This window comes from Dendronephthya gigantea, unplaced genomic scaffold (assembly GCF_004324835.1).
Source record: "Dendronephthya gigantea isolate DGI-Jeju-01 unplaced genomic scaffold, DenGig_1.0 000005F, whole genome shotgun sequence".
Classification (NCBI taxonomy): Eukaryota; Metazoa; Cnidaria; class Anthozoa; order Malacalcyonacea; family Nephtheidae; genus Dendronephthya; species Dendronephthya gigantea.
Window position 1 is genome coordinate 2,154,130 of NW_021163015.1, and position 18,167 is coordinate 2,172,296.

An 18,167-nucleotide genomic window follows, 5' to 3' on the forward strand; every position below is an offset into this window, starting at 1 on the left:
CCTTAGGGGGTCTCCTATAGGCTAACCTTCGGTTCCTCCTGCAAGGACCTACTTCCTGTATGTTCGTAGGTATCTTGATTAAATTTTTTGATTGATCAATAAATTGATCTGCTGATTTTCAAGTTGACAAGTTCTGGCCAATGTGGATTTTGTCAGCCGTTTGCAAACTTATCAAAATGAATACCCAAATTTAGATTTGATATTGCACTCTCATTATTACCTCCTGCACTACATTTTTTAGCAGGAATTAAATGTTGGCGGTAGTTTTTAGGGAACAGAGCCAAAGTACAACATATGAGATTATTAATTAAGAACAAACTAGAACCTGCGAGAAATGCAACTCGAGTCTTCCGGCAGGAATCGAAGCTACACCTTTACGCTTTCGGGACCACCACTAACAGTCTAACATTTAAAATATACCGAAGTTTAGAGGCTCATATTTGCAGTATATTTTGTCCTATTGTTTTAAACTGTTTTTGAGAGAAACTCCTGAGAAGAATCGGTTGATTTGAATCAGTATTTTGAACATTTTCGTTTTTCAAATTGTATCTATATGAATCAAGGCTATGACGTGAAATTTTGCTCTTCATATGCCGGTTCGCAGACCAAAATATTAAAACTGAAAACTTCCAGTTAGATTCAGGGTTATGGTTAGGAATAGGGACTTACGTTCGTTTGTATACTGGGCCATACTGCTCGGGAATGCAGCCAAATTTCGTGCGAATTACAATGACAGCATTTGGCAAGGATCCGTGATGGATATAATTGGATCACGTACGGTAACTGAAATGAGGTCATGAAGAACGACCACGCAAATATTGGTCGCTATTCAAGAAAGGAAACGTGGGTAATAAATTGTTTAAAAGAAACACGAAGGAATAAGGAAGATTTAGCGATGCTGTTGTCTCGAAGATGCTATTGTTTTGAAATAATCGGATACGTCGTCTTTTGTTACACAAGGAAAATGTGGGATACGCCGTGAGAAGTTATTTAATCTCATGTATATCGTTATTAGACGAAGTAACCCTGAAACCATATCCACTGCCTGCACGATGTGCTGGCTCAGATTTGAATTTGGGACATTTTATATTACTTTAGTAAACAAATGCTGGAGGTCGCGGATTTGCTTGAAATACTTTCAAAAAACGTTGCTTTTGAATTTCTTTTAAAAGAGAAATATCCGAGTATGTAGCCAGGCAGTAGGAATAAACCATTTCCCGCATCTTTACGTTGATGGCAACGCGTGGATCGAACAATTTTTCCACATCAAGTTCAAAGAGAGTACGAAGTCCTCAAGTCTCCGTTATTGGAAACAGCCCATGTCGACCATCGGACAGATTGAATCCAAAGACCATCGATCCAGTAAGTAGACTTTTTTATAGCTGCATAAAACCGTATAATGGTGGTTATGGTGCCACTGCGTGCGTGGAATCGCATTATGAACAGATTTATTGTTTTAACTTACGTTTTTATTCTCTACAGTTCAAAAGTGATTCTGGAAAGCAATCAACATTTGCAGCAATCTATAACAATGGTGGTGTTCCCTGCAGGTAGATGTCACTCTCGTTTTATTTAACTGTTGAATGATTGATTTAATTTGGCTACCAGTTGCAAAAGGTTTCCAAAAGTCTTCTATCCATAGTCTATGAATCATAGATTTGTTGCATGTTTGATTGGACTCCTGCCATAGATCAGCTTTTCCCTTGGTACCTTTAGAATACGTCTCCCCTGTGATGTAGTCTGAAGATCAGAAGCATGCTTGTCTGCAAACTGCAACATCACTTGGACATTCTTTAATTTAAAGTCTATCAACAACTAATTGTGTGAATTACCGGCTTTCTTAAATTATGTATTCTATTATTAATTGTGTAGACATCTTGGTTGGTTTCCAAAAAGCTATAGTCTGAAGATATAGAAAACATATTTTCACTCATACCACACTTTACCCTTGTGATCTTTTTTGGCCTGCACATAACCCCCGAATTACCAGAATTTCAGCTATTTTTATTTCACCTTATTTTTATGCAGGTTGCAACATGGATCTGTAAAACATAAGATTCAGTGGGATGCACCTATCGAAGAATTATCATTCGACCCTCTATTGGTCACAATGGCAGAGGTACTGTATATACTGGTATTTGTGTTTGTTCTAACTTCTAACCCCCTCTTCCCTTTGCGAGGTTGGCATGACCTACAGTTCTGACCTACTTCACAACATTTTTTATAGCTTGTTTACAGAGCCATGCAGGATTTTTATTGTACATATATATATGTTGATAATTAATTTGTTGATTTCAGGGTTTACAAGAAACAAAACATCCCTACAACTTTCTGGCCCGTCAGGGATTTCGAGAGTTGCTAGACCTTTCAGATGCTGGTGTAAAAACATTGCCTCTTTTACCAAAACTTGTTCAGCCATTACGAGTAGCATTGGTAGGTTAATTGTATTGCTGGATAGACAAATACACCAAGAACAGCCCTGGATTCCCCTAGTAAATTGAACTGCCCCAAAGACACACAGTGAACTGTGCAAAGTTAAATCACCATTCTAGAAATTATATTTATTCTAGCCTGTTCATGTGCAGCCTGAGATAGTCCTTTCATTTTGTTTATTGGTTTTTATTCTATGGTGTGTAGTCCTCACAGAATGCTGAAGTATTTTTCAACACTTTGGATGCCCTTGTTCAGTTGAGCAGCGTTGTTGGAAAAGAACTCAACCCACATCTAAAGAGCTTAATGGCTATGGTATGAATGATGCTACTTGTTGAATCAGGCGTAGCAGAAAAAATGTTGTTTCCGTTAACCCGACTGACCAGAATTTTTTTCGCCGACCTGAAACTTTTTTTTGTAATTTTTGCGTATTTGATAAATTACAAAATAGACTTGATCTGAGCTAAATACAAACTTCCTCTTGTTATTAAACCACATTTAGTAGGTGGCAATGTCTGCAATGTAGCAATATCTAAGTAAAGTCGCAACCACGGCGGCGTGGTCTGATACGTTTATTTCCGGTAGTCATCGGGCAGTGCTTGACGAACGATCTGCTTGCATGGTATTGCGCTCACAAAGCATAAACATTTTAATAACTTATACTATGTTTATCCATGGCGGATATGGTTTAATATGCTATCAAATGTGGTATAACAACTGCCTATATAGACAAAAACACTTCTCGACGTTTCGACCTAAGGGCCTTCGTCAGGAGAGTTAGTATGAAATATTTTACTACCCTCAAATTAAATCAGAGCTTTTGTTCTAAACCGGTTTTCCACTAGCGATATTTTTCGCGCGAAGCGACATTTTACTTTTGTTCCAGAGCTCGATCATGATCTCAACTGCAATCATCTGGAACAAATTGCTCAAATACAAAGGAATAAAGTCGCTTCGCGCGAAAAATATCGCTAGTGAAAAACCGCCTTAAAACATGCGTTGTGACAGAGATATTATTAACAACAAAAGAGTGATTTTAATAGAATACACACACTATTGTAGTATATGCACGTTGTTCAAGCCGTGATTTGATACCCAAGAGTCCCACCCACGCAATAAATATCTTTTATTGAAACAACTAATGGTTTGAGTACTAATTGATTTTATTTGTGATTTCATTACTTTATCTCCGTTTATTCAGATATCTCGTAAGATAATGGAAAAGAACAACAAAGAAAAAATTACCCACGCATTGCAAGAAATGGAAAATCATTGTGGACATGTAAGCACATAGCTTGTAGGTTACTCGTAATCTTGAAATTGAGAAATACATAAAATGCAGACAGCGTTCGAGACCGTGGATATATAAGCTCTTTTTAAGTAATTTAAAGTAGATTTCTTATTCAGAAAGTAATTTAAGTCAATTAAGTTTACAATAAACATAAAATATTAAAGAATTCCATTGCGATTAAACAAAAGTGTTCATAATGAAAAAAATGCAAATTTTTGTGACGAGTCCAATGGCGTTTACACATCTTCCAACTTATTGTGTAGAAAATCCGGGACATAGTGTATACAGTGCGACGATTTTTGCATCATTCCCACATGCACTAGGTTATATAAAAACGCCGCGGTTAGCGCAATGTTTAACTTCACTCTTGTTTTTTCAGGCCTGTACTGCAGTCATCAAGGCCAAGGTCCCGACATACCAGTCTGTGTTGAAGTAACAATCACGAGGTACCATAAATCATAACTACCATCGTTTTGTGTCAGTCAATGCGACATATTGCGTTCTGAGTGGTGACTCCTTTTCATGTGTGTGGATTACCTTGTATGGTATACACCCAGATAACCTCATACAGAGAACATCACGTGTATACAAATACCCTTATGTGTATACATATACCCTTATGGTATACAGGTATTCTTGTGTTTATAAGAAGAACATTGCGTGTACAAATATACCCTTATTTGTACACATACTGTACTGTATATCCTTACGGCATACGCATATATATGCTTATGTATGTTTATGAAGAAAACTATGCGTGTGAACAATTCTCCTATGTTATCCCTGTTTTTATCTTGGGCATACGTATATTCTGTGTGCGCGCAAATATACCCTTGTGCATATAGCCTTCATATATACAGAAAGTCAAATTTATACTTGCCAGTTTGTGCAAAGAACCTCATGCGTTATGCGAATATAAATATGTACATGTGTATATACATTGTTTTGTATTTGATATATATTGCCCTCATATAACTGCATATATATAAATTATATGGCTCTCATATAACTGCATATACCTGCATGGCAACTGTTTAGTAATTCCACGCAGAACTGGGAACAACGTAGTCTTAGAAACTATAGTATTCTTCAGGAAGTAGTTTCATGCGGAACAGCGTACGTACGTATACCAAGTCATAGATATATATAAAGTTTTTCTGTATTGCCATGTTTGGCATTTTGTTACAAATTGTTGCCAATTATACTTGGCTAATTTGAACGCCCGTTTTCTGGAAGATTCTGACGCTGCTGTGCTGGAACAAAAGCACTTATGAAAGGGTATACAAAAAGAAAAAATGCAGAGAATGGCTTGCAATTTTTGAATGAAGAATGTTATCAATGACATGTGTTCTGCATGACTATAGGGAAATTGTGGGGTAGCTTTTTCCGTATATACATACACACGCGAATAGTCTTATATAGTCATCTAACTTTACAATGAGTTTATTGTAATAAAAACAATCACCTGATCGCCTTGTTTATGATCCACGAACCAAAGATTTTAAACAAATATCATTACAGAGTTTTTTATATGTCACAGACTCAGTTCAAAGACTGTTTCTGTTCTTCCAACACATCGTTATACGGTCTTATACTTGCTATAAATGAATTATTTTTATAGTGATAATATAGAGTGACTTAAAACGGATGATGAACTTTTCAGTTAATGAGGCATTGTGCCCTTTCACATCGTGAATTTATTGAGGTTCTTGCCGTATGTATGTACGTAAATGGCTGTTTTTATTCTCTAAGCTTATCAGCCTTATCTTTAGTAAGTTATAAGTGACCTTTGTCATACATGTTCAAGGGTATACTGCAAGGCCCTGATTGATAAGATTTAGTACCGCAAAGTGGTTGGAACGACCGCCTTTAGCATAATCCTCAGACAAACACGGACCGATTCGTGCAATAATGGACTGATAATCCTTGGAGATAAGCTATTCAACAATGCTTAAGACTGGTTTAAACGAATAAACACACTTTACTTCACCTTGACTAAATATCTCATTCATGAACCTGATGAAATGTCAACAGAGTCTTTCATTAAAAATATGAATTGTAAATTCACAGGCAATTCCTAAATGGGTGCAATCTTTCAATACACTTCAAAGTGTGTCTAATTTAATGTTGCCCAATGGCCTGAAGGTTTGGATAAGGTTTATGTTGTTTTATGCTCGCAATTCAATTAGGTCGTAAATTTTAAATGCACACACAAGCCGTCCTTTTTCAAATGTGATTATTTCAGTTTGGGTTTCTTTAATGCAAATGTACACATGAATATCCATACCGTATAAAGGAGTTTAATTTTCTTGTGAAATTCAAGTGATGTAAACATTATGTTTTCATCACGCAGACGAGCTTGCTGTCAGTTAAAATTTTAACAATGTTGGGCGATTCGGTGCCGAATGTTTAAGATAAAACCCCGATGAGATGTCCTTATGAAAATTAAACGTATAGTAGCTATGTGGTGTTCTTAACAGTGGAACATAAGTTATATAACATATGTACTCGTGGTATGGAAAACGAAATTGCATGAATATCTGTCATATCTTGTACCAGAATTGATGATCGCTTGCATGATTTGCGCAGATAGTGATTTGCAATAAATGCTTGTAATTTGTGGGTTTGTAAGGTGAAGAGAATCATCGGTATGTTCCTTCAGACCAAGTACCGCCCGTGCGAGAATTTTTTTTCATCTTTTTGAAGTAGCTATGACCAATTTTTTTACAAAGGTCAAGTATTCTCCGACCGGAAATTTCATGAAATTCTATTTCCTATGTCGAATTATAAGGAAAGTTTCTATGAATTCTGAAATAATAAGTTTCATGAGACGGCTCGGGACTCTTCCAATCTGCTCGTACCCACATGGTGTTGCTTACCCCTTCTGGTAGGGTCTATTACAGTAATTCCCACACGGTCCCCGCTGAAGTAACACTTGACATAGAAAATGATCCGAGATTTTCGTTACAAAGCCTACATTTTTGAGTATGCGAGAGCTTCAGGTCGATTCTCTGGGAAGTCCTATTAAAATTTTCGCTTTATCGATCAGTTTTTAAGCCTACAAATACCTGAGAAACAACCATAGGTATATATCTTTCAATTTGAGCACCCGTATCAACGTTGTACACAACAACAATGATCGTCCTGCAGCATCAATTGGGTTGGGAGGCTATTATAATTATGAGGGATTGTAGCAGTTCGGTGGAAGGGTCATCCTTTGAGTACAGTAATAGCTGGGGGAGGGGTCATCCTTTGAGGTACAATATCAAGTGGGTAGAAGTGCTATCCTTTGAGGTATAGTAACAGGTGGGTGGGAGTGCCATACTTTGAGGTACAATATAGTAGGTGGGGGGAAAGGTTATCCTTGATCGAGGTACAGTAACAGGTGGGTGAAAGGCTCATCCTTTGAGGTATAGTAACAGGTGGATAGAGGGGTCATACAGCGAGTAAAACGCGGGTGGAAAGCGGACATTCTACATGGTGCAGTAACACAGCAGAAGATATTGTGGTGGGGACTATGGATCCGTACATTATAGTCACACAATGAAACCCATTTTAATTTGCTGTTTACACATTGACAAGTAACGTGTGATGACTGCCACAATCGTTAATGAAAGCGCGACGGGTTTTTTTCACTGCTAATATGGCTTTTAACGAATTCCGGCGCCTGCAGGGTTTCAGAAATTTTATCGTACAATTTATCATCGATCAAACTGGGCCACGTGCCAGTATCCCAGGATATAAAGCAGCATAGGTACGAAGGATCAAGGGTATTCAATCTTACAAGCCGATTGTGACGCAGGCGGCAGAGTTAGTGCTCCCATTTCATGTGTAAAACCTGTAAGTGTCTAAGAGAGAGAGAGAGGAGATTGGGAGGGAGTGTGTTACGTGTTTTTGCATTTAATTTAATCGGTTTAATTCGCAATTAAGTCGTCCATGCATTCGTTTTGGCGTCCTAAGTGGAGATGGAATTCTCTGATCACACGTAAGTGAATATCTTCGGCCCATTTTGCCATCGGTGAGTGTTTTTAGGTAAATTGAACTTAGCGAAACGTCGTTCAAAATTAGAGCAATCCATTCGAAATCGAGCGTTGGTTATTAGCGTGGCTAATTATCAGTTAATTCCGGATTATTCCGAAGACAGGGCTTATTAATTTGGAACACACGACGCGACATTGGGGTAAACCAATTATTCGCTTTGCGCGATAACATTCCGAGTGCTTGCGCGTTTTTCATTTTGTTAGTTTGTACCAGTGCAAGTCGGCTTGCTGATTCGAGTTTTCAGCTGTGTGCCTCTGACGGTTGCTGTCTTTCATCGTAGCTCGGAAAACTTATTGTATTGCAAACTATCAATCAATAAAGCGAACACATACGTTATAATTTCATAACCCCTTGTCTATATATGAAATACACTGTATATTATCTGCAATAAGGGGAGAAAGGATTTTAGCTCGAAATGGCTAGCCTGAAGTGCGTTCAACCTCAAACAACGAGTACCTTGAGCATTTTACGTGATCTCAATGGTAATGTTCCAACTTCGGAGGGAGGATCGATTGGTGTTTCGCGTCCGTCGCTTATTTCCAAAATAAAGATGCACCGTTATTCAAAGTTGGAGATATTCCTCGCCATCGTTTCCCTCCTGTTGTTGGTCTCCCTGGTGGTGGTTGTAGTTCTACTGGAAAGCGAGAACATTGAAAAAACGAGCGAGGAAAAAACGAGCCAGGAAGAAGGTCCACGGGGAACCGAAGCAGCAATCAAATCCTTAGCGCGTGAGTGTTCTCCTAAATATTCATAATACATTTTGAAATTGAGCTATATAATGTTCTTTTCTTACTAGTAATAATTTCGTGTGTCATTCCACAATAGGTATAAGTAGATTTTTTTGACGGACGATAGCGTCTCACCATGTCATCGCGTTAAAACCTGTGCTTACGTGCGTCTCGTGAGTTATATAATTGAAACCGTTCATGCTGATTGTGATTACCGGGAAAAAAAACGGCGTAAACGCAAATCCACTTTGTTAATGTGAAATGTCGTTATTGATCTCTTTGCTAAAAGATTCTACATCTAAAACATCTTCGTGTACGAAATATCTGGCAAGAAGAATTGTATTCCTCTTTAAGTGCGATCGTGCACGATGATCCCTCGCCTTGACCTTTTTATGAGATCTATGTTATTACCCAAAAGCTAAGCTGCTATCATTTTAGGAAAGAATTTGTCGATAAGCGGATTGTGTTTTCAGCTGGTTTTTTTGCTATAACGTCAATGGCATAGTTAAAATAAGGAAGATGGATTGGGTCTATGTAGCTTGCATGCGTCTCATATGAACACATAAATATCAACCTTTAGCATATGATCTAATCAAAACGTTTTATCCCCTACTCCACTCTTAAAGGTGAAAATCGTGAAGTGATATATAGTGGGTGTTCGTAAGATGATATATATGCGTGGTGGGTTCTTCCTTTAGTTTTTTAAAAATGAAGCTATGTATCATGGTGTATTTCATTCCGAAAATAGATTTGTATTTTTCGACCAACTTATACCTCGATTTCATCACCACATCCTCAGACTAACAAAGGAAATGGAACTTGCGCAAGAATTTGGCTGGTTTCTGCGGCGTTTGTATAAACAAATTCGTATTAAGTGGATTATACTGAGACACTTTAGGAAAGTATGTGTGTACGTGGTAAAACTCCAGGGCTGAGCTTGCAAATACTCATTACGAGACAAAACGACGTTAAAATAATCGCAAAAAGTATAACTATATACACATAATCATGCCACCTGGTCGCCCATGTAGATTTTTACATGTAAATTAAGCATGTGAAAGGGGAGGACGTATCTATGAAATTCGTCTTAAAAAGCAAAGTGAAAATGTTTCAACTGTCAGCGAAATTGAACAGTCTTTTCTTCTCATACTCCAAATAGCCTGGGGCGAACGTTGCAAAAATGTGGCATTTCTTTCGACTGTATAATTTCTCACTAATCCCATAGACAAAGAAACCGGGATTGTTATTGAAGATTGATATGGGCGCAGACTCATCGTCGACAACCCTTCGTAACATGAAATCCTTGCTATCTATTTATGTAAATGCTTTGCTTCGTCTCTTCTCCCTTATCTAGCTTTCCTTTGCCCTGAATTCGTTCACCTCGCCCTATAGCTATAACTCTGCGTTTTATGCTATACCTTGGCTTTCATACGTAGACACACCTACCTTGCCTTTTTCACCTCACTTCACACCACCTTAAAGTAAACGATTGCAACTCTCTTTATTATTCCAAATGTCTACAAAAATATGGAGGCGTTCCCGTCTATATCCGGCTATTCGCGCGAGGCAGTCCTACATAATTTATTGGCGATTAATAATGGCATTATCGCCTGTAGAAATGCCCTAACGCACGCTTCGAATTGGAATAAAGAGACGCGTGTAATCCTGTAGGGGGTAAAATATACATGCTTAATAGGACTCGTGTTAATTTGAACGGCTAATTAAAATATTCCGCGTACTGACATGTTTGTCATTTCGTGAAGGTTGAATTTACATGCGTTAAATGATGCCTGTTTACGACAGGCTAATATTATGCTGCGAATCTCAAGAACGAAGGGAATTTCTCATGTCTACCCAATGCTCAAAAAGACAGTCCCGTGTTCAAAAATACTGTTGATTAGTGTAATATGAAAGTTCCCTTGTACGCGCGAGGCAAACTGAAAATTTAGCTCTCAAACAAGTGCAGATCCAGTCAACATCAACAATGATAGTCTATTGGTTTAAACGTATGTTTGTGCAACTGTCGGACGGAATGAAAAACTATGTATCGTCAATTGCATGGATTTCGACCATAACACGTCGCAATAATTCATAATGCAGCATACTGCTTGTGTACTAAATTTCCAACGAGTGGCAACATTCGAAACATTAATATCCAATTACTTTTTCATTATACTTCGTAACGGTCTGGGGGAAGTTGTTCGAAAGGCGTACGTTTAGCTTAAACGGTGGATAAGTTCAAAACGGAAAACAAAACTATATATTCATTGAACAACTGAGCTGAAATATTTCGATGTTAAGAGCTTATAATTGTCAATGGAAGAACATATTTAATGCATAAGATGCAGATTTAGTTATTCACATGATGTATGAGAGTAATTTTAAACTTTGGCTTATCCACCGTTTAAGCTAAACGCCTTTCGAACAACCGGCCCCTGCATGCATGCTCTTTTTTTCCCGGCGTCTTTTGAAAGATTTTGGTTTTCAATTAGCTAATTAGATATTAATCTACCGAGATTGTTTGAAGTGAAGAAACAGGCCGAAAAATTGGCTTTTCAGGCGAATGACCCTCGTCTGGGAATTCAATTAGTAGATTTAAATTCACTTGGGTTTCGACAATGGCCTCTGCACAGTATAACTCTAAACTCTTGAACTTGTCTGACTGTTGTGCACAGACTAGGCGGTCGCTAAGGTGGCAAACTGAGTATACTCTCCCACATGTAGCTATATAATGTCTGGAGTTAAAAGCAGCAAAGAATACTGAGGAATGAACGTTTGACATATATTGTTGTGTGAATTACCCATGCAGACCATGCATCTGACAGCTGGAGACGCTTTAAATATTTTCATAAATATTTCCAGTCCAAAACATTCTTGAACGACCACGCAATTGCTATCTCCGCAGATATCAGATTTTAAGAATTGTCGGTCGTGGGGAATTAGAGAATTGGTTCGTCCTTTTTGCCAAATATAGCCAAATCTTTACGAAAGCGCGCGTGCATGCTTGGTCATTTTCAGGCATAGCAGCCCACGCGAATGATGTAAACTGTATAGATAAGATAATATCTTTATACTTCTGTGTGGGTTCAGAAGTTTTGGAGATGGAATCTGAAAAAGAATTTATAAACATATTACTTTCAATTGATATACCTCTTGCAAAATATTTTTAGTCTTGTATAGGCTTATAATTAATACAAAACCTTTGGCCCCTTGAATTAAAGGAACATGCATGTTAAACCGGCACAACCTATAGCCAAATCCTGTCCACTACTTTCACGATTGTGAGCTAACTAGCCTGACGAACAAATATATATACAGTATATAGGACATATACTAAGGCTTTTCTCACAAGTGACAGCAATGTTTCATGAGCTTACGTTTGCAGGAGTTCTCAATAACATTGACAAGGATGCCGACCCATGCACAGATTTTTATCAATATGCCTGCGGTGGCTGGGAAAAAAGGAATTACATTGAAGATTCTCAGCCCTATGTATTTCCTTTCGTGGAAGTTCAAAAAGAGAACAAGAGGCAATTGAAGGAGATTTTGGAGAACATGGAAGTCAAGGCTAACTATTCTGATGTAAGTTATAAGATTATGAATGTACTGGGTTTTTTTTCTGTGGTCTTGCACACCGCAATATTTATCAGTCTTTTCACTCTTTTCTCGACTTTCTTGCATACAAGTGCACATACTCCTAGAGTATTTGTTTTTCTATGATGGGTATTCTTAAAACAGCACATCTTCTCAGTGTCATCCAAATGATTGAGCGGGTCATACTGGGTCTCCCTGTATCCCGAACATACCTCTCCTATCACGTTAAATGTCTTTGCACGGTCTTGCCAAGTTACCATTTCAATTCCTCTGCAATTTTCTAGAATCCAGCTATGCTAAAGGCCTTTGAAATGTATTCCTCCTGCATGAATACAACAGCCGTTGAGAGATTTGGCGATTCAGAACTACGAAGAATTCTCCGTGTGTTGGCTGACTTCGACAATACATGGAACAACCGTTCCAGTTACGACTGGAAGGATTTTGTCGTGAAAATTAAACGACAACTTAACCTTGACACGCTTTTCAAAATTGTAGTATTGGACGATCTCAGAGATGCTTCGATACAACGAATTACGGTGAGCTGGAACCTGTACATAGGTGTCAGAACTTGCACATATTTTGTCATCGATTCTCGTCATCTCAAAAACAACTTATTTATGGTAGTTCTATACTCTTAACTTTACACAAACTCGTTAAAGTCAGGAAAAGCTCTGGTTTACTCTTCATTGAAGAACGGATGCTCCGTCAAAAGCTACTTATTTATTTCCTTCATTGATCTTACTTTATTCTTCTATCTTTGTAGATGCAAGCAGTTCAAATGCCTCTAAGTTACGCGAATTATTTCGTTCAAAATTCTACTCAGGTAGTTAACTATATGGGATGATTTTGTTGAACTAATGTACCGCAGAGACGCAAGTTTTCTCAGAGCCTTAGTCTCGTTAGAATTTAATAAGTATGGCTATCTATTTATTCCCTAAGGAAACTCGTGCCCGCTATGTGAAGTTTATGACTGACGTCATGATGTTAGTCACAGACTCTAAAATCGAGAATGAAGTTGTCAAGGAAGAAATGAGCAAAGTTTTGGATCTGGAAACAAGTATAGCAAAGGTATTTTTGGCAATGACTAGTTATGTGATGTATAATTTATCGTTGTTTTTCTGCTGTTGTTCGACTCCAAAAATAGCAGTGAGAGCCTTCTACCTTTCTTCATCCAGGCACAGATTATTCCAAGTCAAAGACGTAACTTTACATTAATTTATAACCTTATTTCTATTGAAAAACTGACGAAAATGACTCAAAAGGTGATGTATCTTCCTGTTCCTTCCACTGTATGAAGTAATTCAGCTGTTTTCATGCACTTTATCTTACGGTCAAAGCAATACTTTGCCAATCATACTTTTTCAATCATACAGCTCTCTTGCCGCGTAATGTATCAGTAATACTGCTGGCCAAATCGTCTATAAGTTTATTCCTTTTTAGTTCGACTGGTTGTCATTCTTCGGCAGTTTAACTTCTGACATAGGCTTTAGCCTAACCCCGAGTGAAACGCTGATAATAACATCGCCGAAAATGGTTCAAGATATATTAAACACACTGAATAGAACAGAACCGAGGTAAGGCTGGTATAGTGGTGATGATACATATTTAAATAAACAACAATGTAATACAACATATACAACGATGTAATGAATATTTTGTGGGTAGCTGATTTGAACTGTTAATGGGAGGGCTTTTTTGCTCAAGTCTTGAGCATTTACCTATGCAAATTATACCCTACTAAAGGACCAGTCTTCACATAGTATCTGTAGTCAGTTTATCAAAACTCATCAGTTTAATGCAAACAGCAACTTTAGGCTGGGATATTCTTAGGTAGCCTAGCGCATGCTCGCAAGCTTAAGGCACGTAGAATCTCCGGTTAGAACTATCTGAACTATCAAAGCTTGACTGTGTCTCTTGAAATGATATAGTGTCATATCCAATTATCTTGCTTGGAGAATAATCTATGATGTTATCAAGATATTACCGTTAAAGTACCGAAAATTATACAACGCGTTTCGCGATGATCAAACGAGTACTTTATGGGATACCTGTGTCCAAGACACTTCTAGCACACTCCCGCTTGAAACCACGTTACTTTTTGCTCAGCGTACACTACCAAAGGGAACTGTAAATGAGGTCAGTCGTAGCACAATGATTTCATTTTCAGGTGCTTCGCACACCAAACACGGGAACTTCATCTAAGATTGTCTCAAACATACGAATGCCATTTTCCTTTTAAGGCAAGAAGCATTATGCGTGACGTAAGAGATACATTCATTGATATTATTCCTAAGCAATCGTGGATGGATAAAAATACACAGACTAAAGCAATTGAAAAGGTGAAAATTATAGTTGCACGTCCCTGCTTGGGTCACTCTTAATTCATCAGTATGAAACACAATATAGCTACTGAGTACTGTTTACATTTTCATAAGACATAACCTTTTTTAGGTAAAAGCTATGATATTTCATATCGCATATCCAAGCAATGAGACAGTGGCTGAGAACATGCTAAAGAATTCTTCTCCGAAAGTAAGCCTGTATCTTATCAATTGCAAGCTTTATGAAAGATGATATATCCTGTCTGGGTAGTCAGGGATCACGGAACGGTGTAAAGGCAAAGGGCCACCTGCCTCAGGTGCACCTGCCCCTTCTCTCCAGCCTCCCAGTTCCGCCAGGGGTGAATAAGTAAGAAATGACCTTTCTTATGTTCTGTTTTCTTATTTTCAGTTCACAGTTTCAAACACCAGCTATTTAACAACATATCTGAATGTTAAATCATTTACATTTATGGAAAACTTCAAGTTGTTAAAGGCGACCTTTAGTAGAAACAAGTAAGCGACCTTAAGCAAATTGTCCTTTCCTAGAGCAAATCTGGACATGAATTTTACGATACAACGAATCGCTATAGCTATGTTTGATGTTTGTAAATACAATTTGACTTTGTAACTTTTTTTCGCTTGCCTGAAGATGGGACGAAATTGATCCAATGAAACCAACTGGCTTTTATTACCATACTCGTAACAAAGTAGGTCAGTATATGCACGCCTTGTAAAATGGTGTTGTTTACACCAAATGGTGTTGTTTACACCACGATGCCAGGCTAGTGTTCTCGACCCTTAATCATCTTTTTCTCGTCGTTATAAGGTATCTCAGTCGGTTTCCTTCAGAGCAAGTTATTTTCGCTGGAGAATTACAAGTAAGTTAGATTATATAGATGTTATTGCATTTGAATTGTAAAAACACCAGCTAAAACAAGGCAATCATACGCTTATTATTTTACGACGATGCGCATGCTCTATATGTGTGCTCTTCGCACAGATATTGTTGTTAACTGATTATCACCAGTTGCGTAGCCAGCCTGGGACGAAATCGCCGCCACTGATTATAATTAAGACTATATATATACTCCTGTTAATCTGCTACAAATCTGTGTGCACATCTTTAAGCTCTCAATCCGTGTGGTTGGTGAAGTAACATGCAGGAATGTGCCATTCTCTCAACCTCTGCCCCCTTCGTCCTAAGTTGCTTCCGGCGCCCCTGGTTATAAAACCTATTGTGCAATACAGATTAACATCGATACAAAACTGTGCTTTGTATAGATCGGCCAATTTTGGTGGCTTTGGCATGGTTATCGGACATGAAATTAGCCATGGTTACGACCTTATAGGTTGGTTTGTCTTTTTTTACAAACAATCCGTGAAAAAAGATAAAAATTAAGATGACAGCGCTTTTATATAATCTTCCATTTTTTCAGATCTCAGCTAGATTACCGCATGCACTGCATTTTCTTGGATTTAGATTTTCATATTAGGTCAATCGGGCCAGCAGTTTCTTAACTTAGCGTCACCCGTCCGGACAGAGATGTATGTGGTATAAACACCCGTTCGCTTTAAAACTCCCCAAGGAAATATAGATATTCGCATGTTTGAGAACAAAGATATATACGTCGTCGATTCAAGATTAGGACGACATACTTATAAAACACCCTTCGGGGCAAATTTTCTCAATTTTTTTTACCAGGTCACAGATTTGACAAGCACGGCGATATGACAAAATGGATGTCGCATCATTCTTCAAACATTTTACGCCAAAAGCATGCGTGTTTGGAAAAATCATACAGTAATCTTGCCCTCAAAGGTCGTAAGATTGGACGGATAAGGAGTTACCGGCAGCAATTTTGTGATATTGGTGGTATAAACCTCGCTTTCGAGGTAAGAAAACTACAACTATAAGAACAGTCCTTTATTTCTCATTCATATTTTATCCATCCATCCATTTTCAGGCTTACATGGAATGGAAGAACAGGAGTTTGGAACGGGGGATGTTACCTTCGTTGAACATCACACACAATCAATTGTTTTTCCTTTCGTATGCTCAGGTAAAAAACTGCTGTTTGAACGTTCAGAGAAGCACGCTTGATACAAAACGGCAGTCAAAATTATCCACGTCGATTTTTTTGCTTCTGCAGATGTGGTGTGCAAAGTACAAAGCTTCCGAAGTGTCTCGCATGGTCAATGAAGGAAACTATCCTTTTCCATTGAGGGTTCAAGGAGCGATGTTAAACTCCGAAGAATTTGCCGATGCGTTTTCATGCGCCCCAGGTACCACGATGAATCCTATAGAAAAATGCAAAGTTTGGGAAACATAACTTTGCATTGCACAGGCGCATTCTGTAAATTTGGGGTGTACATATACTTAATGGTATAGTCGAGGGGAATGTTCTCTTTGTGCCCAGCTTAACCTTCATCGGATCGTTGCCGTCAGCAATTTTATAGGCTTGTACTGTCTGCATAAATGAATGTTTGAACAAGGTTAAGGAAGGTTCAACGCAGGAGGCTATTATTGTTGGACAGCTATATAAATAGGTACGAAGCACATATATTTGTATATAGGCTCCTTAACAAAGGAACGTGGATTTATCCACCTTTTAATACCCTAAGAGTGCAAGCGGATTCGCAATATTTGGAGTGACGTTATGCGTGATTTATGAAAGTTTTAATCTACCTTTAAAACCATTCATGTCAGATTTTTATTCAGATCCTGTATAGGAAAACCTTTTTTATAAATACTTAAAACGTCCCTATATTGATACCCGATTGTGTGAAACGTTTATTCTGTACAAAATCCGTTGCATGGCATCGACTGTATATATAAGATAAGTCTTTGAAACTTTTTGACTCGAATCCAAAACTCATTTATTTACAGTATAAACAAAATTGCCCATGCACGTAATTCAAATACGTATTGTAAAGTAGCCTAAGTGCAACGGGTAGGCGTAGGAAATACGCTGAGGGTCTTCAAATCTGTTTTCCGTGATAAGCTGTTTTTTTCAATATTCATTGTCACGTTTCCCCTGCATGAGCCTAGGTGTTTAACTGTTTTGCTCAAATGGTTCACAAAACAAAAGATTGGCAAGACTCACCACAATGGAAAGTTTGAAATGAGTGCATAGTTTACTTAAAATATCATTTGTTCGTTGGTAATTCGATAAACCTCTTATATATTAGATAAATGCACAAGAGATAAATGTAATTGGCTTATCAAATGCTTCCTGAGTCCAAAAATAATCTACAGCCATTTTTATGCAATGCAAAGACCAATATACCAGTATTCACCCTCCTATATATACACCTTGGCGTTTTCAATTCGGGGCAAAACGAAGAACACATGTACATTGTCGGATAATCTAAGCTCATCGTTCAGTGCTTCGAAAAAAGCTCAAAATACTAAAGCTCGATGACGTCATAAGGATGTTAAGTCACTTTAAGTTGTTATCATGCAGCAAGATATTTTTTATCAGACGTTCGCTCTTGGCGCGTGGACAAACTCGGTCAAGCTTTCGTTTCTTCATCGCTGGGACAACCACGCATGCAACGAGCCTCAATGTTCGTTTACTAAACAAATTGTCCTTGCATGCTTACCCGACAGACATCGATACTTTGCGATGTCAATGTACTAACCTTTCCAACGCCACGCCCTGCTAGCGTTCCCACTTGGGTTTTGCCCATGGGGTAACGTCCCGTCGAAGCCTCCTATTTATAAATCACCAGAAATATTCTCCAAATATGAACTTTTGGTAT

General features: G+C 38.1%; 2 protein-coding genes across 2 annotated transcripts; both read left to right on the top strand.

Annotated features, from left to right (window-relative positions):
- The first annotated feature begins 163 nt into the window (after window positions 1-163).
- LOC114516011 (PACRG-like protein) lies at window positions 164-5,244 on the top strand. Its single transcript, XM_028535356.1, has 7 exons — window positions 164-1,362; window positions 1,483-1,550; window positions 2,029-2,119; window positions 2,299-2,433; window positions 2,638-2,745; window positions 3,632-3,712; window positions 4,101-5,244. The coding sequence occupies exons 1-7, from the start codon at window positions 1,234-1,236 to the stop codon at window positions 4,155-4,157; spliced, it is 669 nt and encodes a 222-aa protein (XP_028391157.1). The 5' UTR covers window positions 164-1,233; the 3' UTR covers window positions 4,158-5,244.
- A 1,733-nt stretch (window positions 5,245-6,977) lies between these two features.
- LOC114516029 (membrane metallo-endopeptidase-like 1) lies at window positions 6,978-17,158 on the top strand. Its single transcript, XM_028535378.1, has 17 exons — window positions 6,978-8,490; window positions 11,876-12,072; window positions 12,369-12,620; window positions 12,848-12,907; window positions 13,024-13,152; window positions 13,260-13,346; window positions 13,525-13,658; window positions 14,013-14,220; window positions 14,325-14,423; window positions 14,536-14,616; window positions 14,815-14,918; window positions 15,055-15,116; window positions 15,232-15,283; window positions 15,687-15,754; window positions 16,108-16,298; window positions 16,370-16,465; window positions 16,556-17,158. Exons 1-17 carry the CDS (start codon window positions 8,178-8,180, stop codon window positions 16,733-16,735), a joined length of 2,313 nt encoding a protein of 770 aa, XP_028391179.1. The 5' UTR covers window positions 6,978-8,177; the 3' UTR covers window positions 16,736-17,158.
- Window positions 17,159-18,167: the final 1,009 nt, after the last annotated feature.